This window comes from Egretta garzetta, unplaced genomic scaffold, assembly GCF_000687185.1.
Source record: "Egretta garzetta isolate BGI_Z169 unplaced genomic scaffold, ASM68718v1 scaffold484, whole genome shotgun sequence".
Lineage (NCBI taxonomy): Eukaryota > Metazoa > Chordata > Aves > Pelecaniformes > Ardeidae > Egretta > Egretta garzetta.
This window is the reverse complement of record NW_009259425.1, coordinates 18,172-20,311: the sequence shown is the minus strand read 5'-3', so window position 1 is coordinate 20,311 and position 2,140 is coordinate 18,172. Positions and strand designations below refer to the sequence as shown.

The following is a 2,140-nucleotide window of genomic DNA, read 5'->3' as shown; positions in this document are numbered from 1 at the left end:
TAACAGCTGGGCAGAGGCGGTGCTGAGGGCCGGGGTTTGGGGGTGGGATGGCAGGGGTAGGGGAACGCTTGGGCTGGGGGAGCTTAAAGGGCTTCTCCAACCCAAACCATTCCATGATTCTATGATTTTATGATTCTATGACTGGCTGTGTTCTCAGCTTGGAGGGTGTCACGGTCTTTGGCCAAACCTCCTTAGCATCCTTCAAGGTGAAGTATCCAGAAAGAAGCATTAATTGGCTTTCTTGCCCTTATTGGGCTTACACAGTATTTTATTGATTTAAATAAAACATATAATTCATTGTTAAGGCGCATTAACACGTGGGATATTGCAGTGTTATGGTCCTCATGACTTCCGGGCCTTCTTCAGCTGCTTAGACCTCTCGTTTGCCTTAGCATGGATTAGTTTACGTAACATCCATCGAAATTATACCCTAAAAATACGGGTGACATGTCCGTGTGTTGGAGAGAGCTGGAACCCAGGAGATGCCCAACGCAGGGACCGGGCAAGGCTCGGCCGTGGTGGGAAGCTCTTTGCCAGGAGAAGGTTGGGGCTGGGAGGCCCATGAGTGGGAGGCAGGCTCGGCGAGAGGGGGGGGAGGGGGTTGGGGGGGGGGGGGGGGGGGGGGACATGGCCCGGCGCTGTCACGTGGCCCTGCCGCGCGGTGGCATCATGCACCTCCTGGTGGCATCCTTTGATATCTATCCTGTGTCATTGTCCCCATGTGTGTCCTGGTGGCATCATCTTTCACGTGTGTCCTGGTGACATCGTCCTTCACATGTGTCCTGGTGGCATTGTCCCCCATGCGTGTCCTGGTGGCGTCATCCCCCACGCGTGTCCTGGTGACATCATCCCTTGATGTGTCCTGGTGACATTCTCCCCACACATGTCCTGGTGACATCGCCCCTTGGTGTGTCCTGGTGACATCATCCTTTCACATCTGTCCTGGTGACATCGTCCCTTGATGTGTCCCAGTGGCATCGTCCCCCACGCATGTCCTGGTGACATCATCCCTTGGTGTGTCCTGGTGACGTTGTCCCCCATGTGTGTCCTGGTGACATCGTCCTTTCACATCTGTCCTGGTGACATTGTCCCTTGATGTGTCCTGGTGGCATTGTCCTTCACATGTGTCATGGTACATTGTCCCCCCACACGTGTCCTGGTGGCATCGTTCCCCCACGTGTGTCCTGGTGTCATTGTCCCCATGTGTGTCCTGGTGGCATGGTCCCTTGATGTGTCCTGGTATCATTGTCCCCCACGCATGTCCTGGTGACATCGTCCCTTGATGTGTCCTGGTGACATTGTCCCCACGTGTGTCCTGGTGGCATCATCCCTTGATGGGTCCTGGTGACATTGTCCCCATGTGTGTCCTGGTGACATCGTCCTTCACATGTGTCCTGGTGACATCATCCTTTGACATCTATCCTGGTGACATCATCCCTTGATGTGTGCTGGTGGCGTCATCCCCCACGTGTGTCCTGGTGACATGATCCTTCACGTGGGTCATGGTGATATCATCACATCATCCCTTGATGTGTCCTGGTGACATCATCCCCTACATGTGTCCTGGTGACGTGATCCTTCACATGTGTCCTGGTGACATCGTCCCTTGATGTGTCCTGGTGTCATTGTCCCCCATGCATGTCCTGGTGACATCATCCCCTACATGTGTCCTTGTGACATGATCCTTCACATGTGTCCTGGTGACATCGTCCCTTGATGTGTCCTGGTGACGTTGTCCCCCATGTGTGTCCTGGTAACACCGTCCTTTCACATCTGTCCTGGTGACATCATCCCTTGATGTGTCCTGGTGGCATTGTCCCCACACGTGTCCTGGTGACATCGTCCCTTGATGTTTCATGGTGACATTGTCCCCCCACGCGTGTCCTGGTGTCATTGTCTCCACACGTGTCCTGGTGACATCGTCCCTTGATGTGTCCTGGTGTCATTGTCCCCATGTGTGTCCTGGTGGCATGGTCCCTTGATGTGTCCTGGTATCATTGTCCCCCATGTGTGTCCTGGTGACATCGTCCTTTCACATCTGTCCTGGTGACATTGTCCCTTGATGTGTCCTGGTGTCATTGTCCCCATGTGTGTCCTGGTGGCATGGTCCCTTGATGTGTCCTGGTATCATTGTCCCCCA

At 54.3% G+C, this 2,140-nt stretch overlaps 1 protein-coding gene across 1 annotated transcript in view; it reads left to right on the top strand.

Moving 5' to 3' along the window:
- The first annotated feature begins 719 nt into the window (after positions 1 to 719).
- Positions 720 to 2,140, top strand: part of LOC104124657 (N-acetylmuramoyl-L-alanine amidase-like) — a 9,649-nt gene continuing 8,228 nt past the window's right edge. The window contains exon 1 of the mRNA XM_035892597.1: positions 720 to 839. Within this exon, the coding sequence (XP_035748490.1) occupies positions 720 to 839 (120 nt within the window). The remainder of the gene's footprint in view (positions 840 to 2,140) is intronic.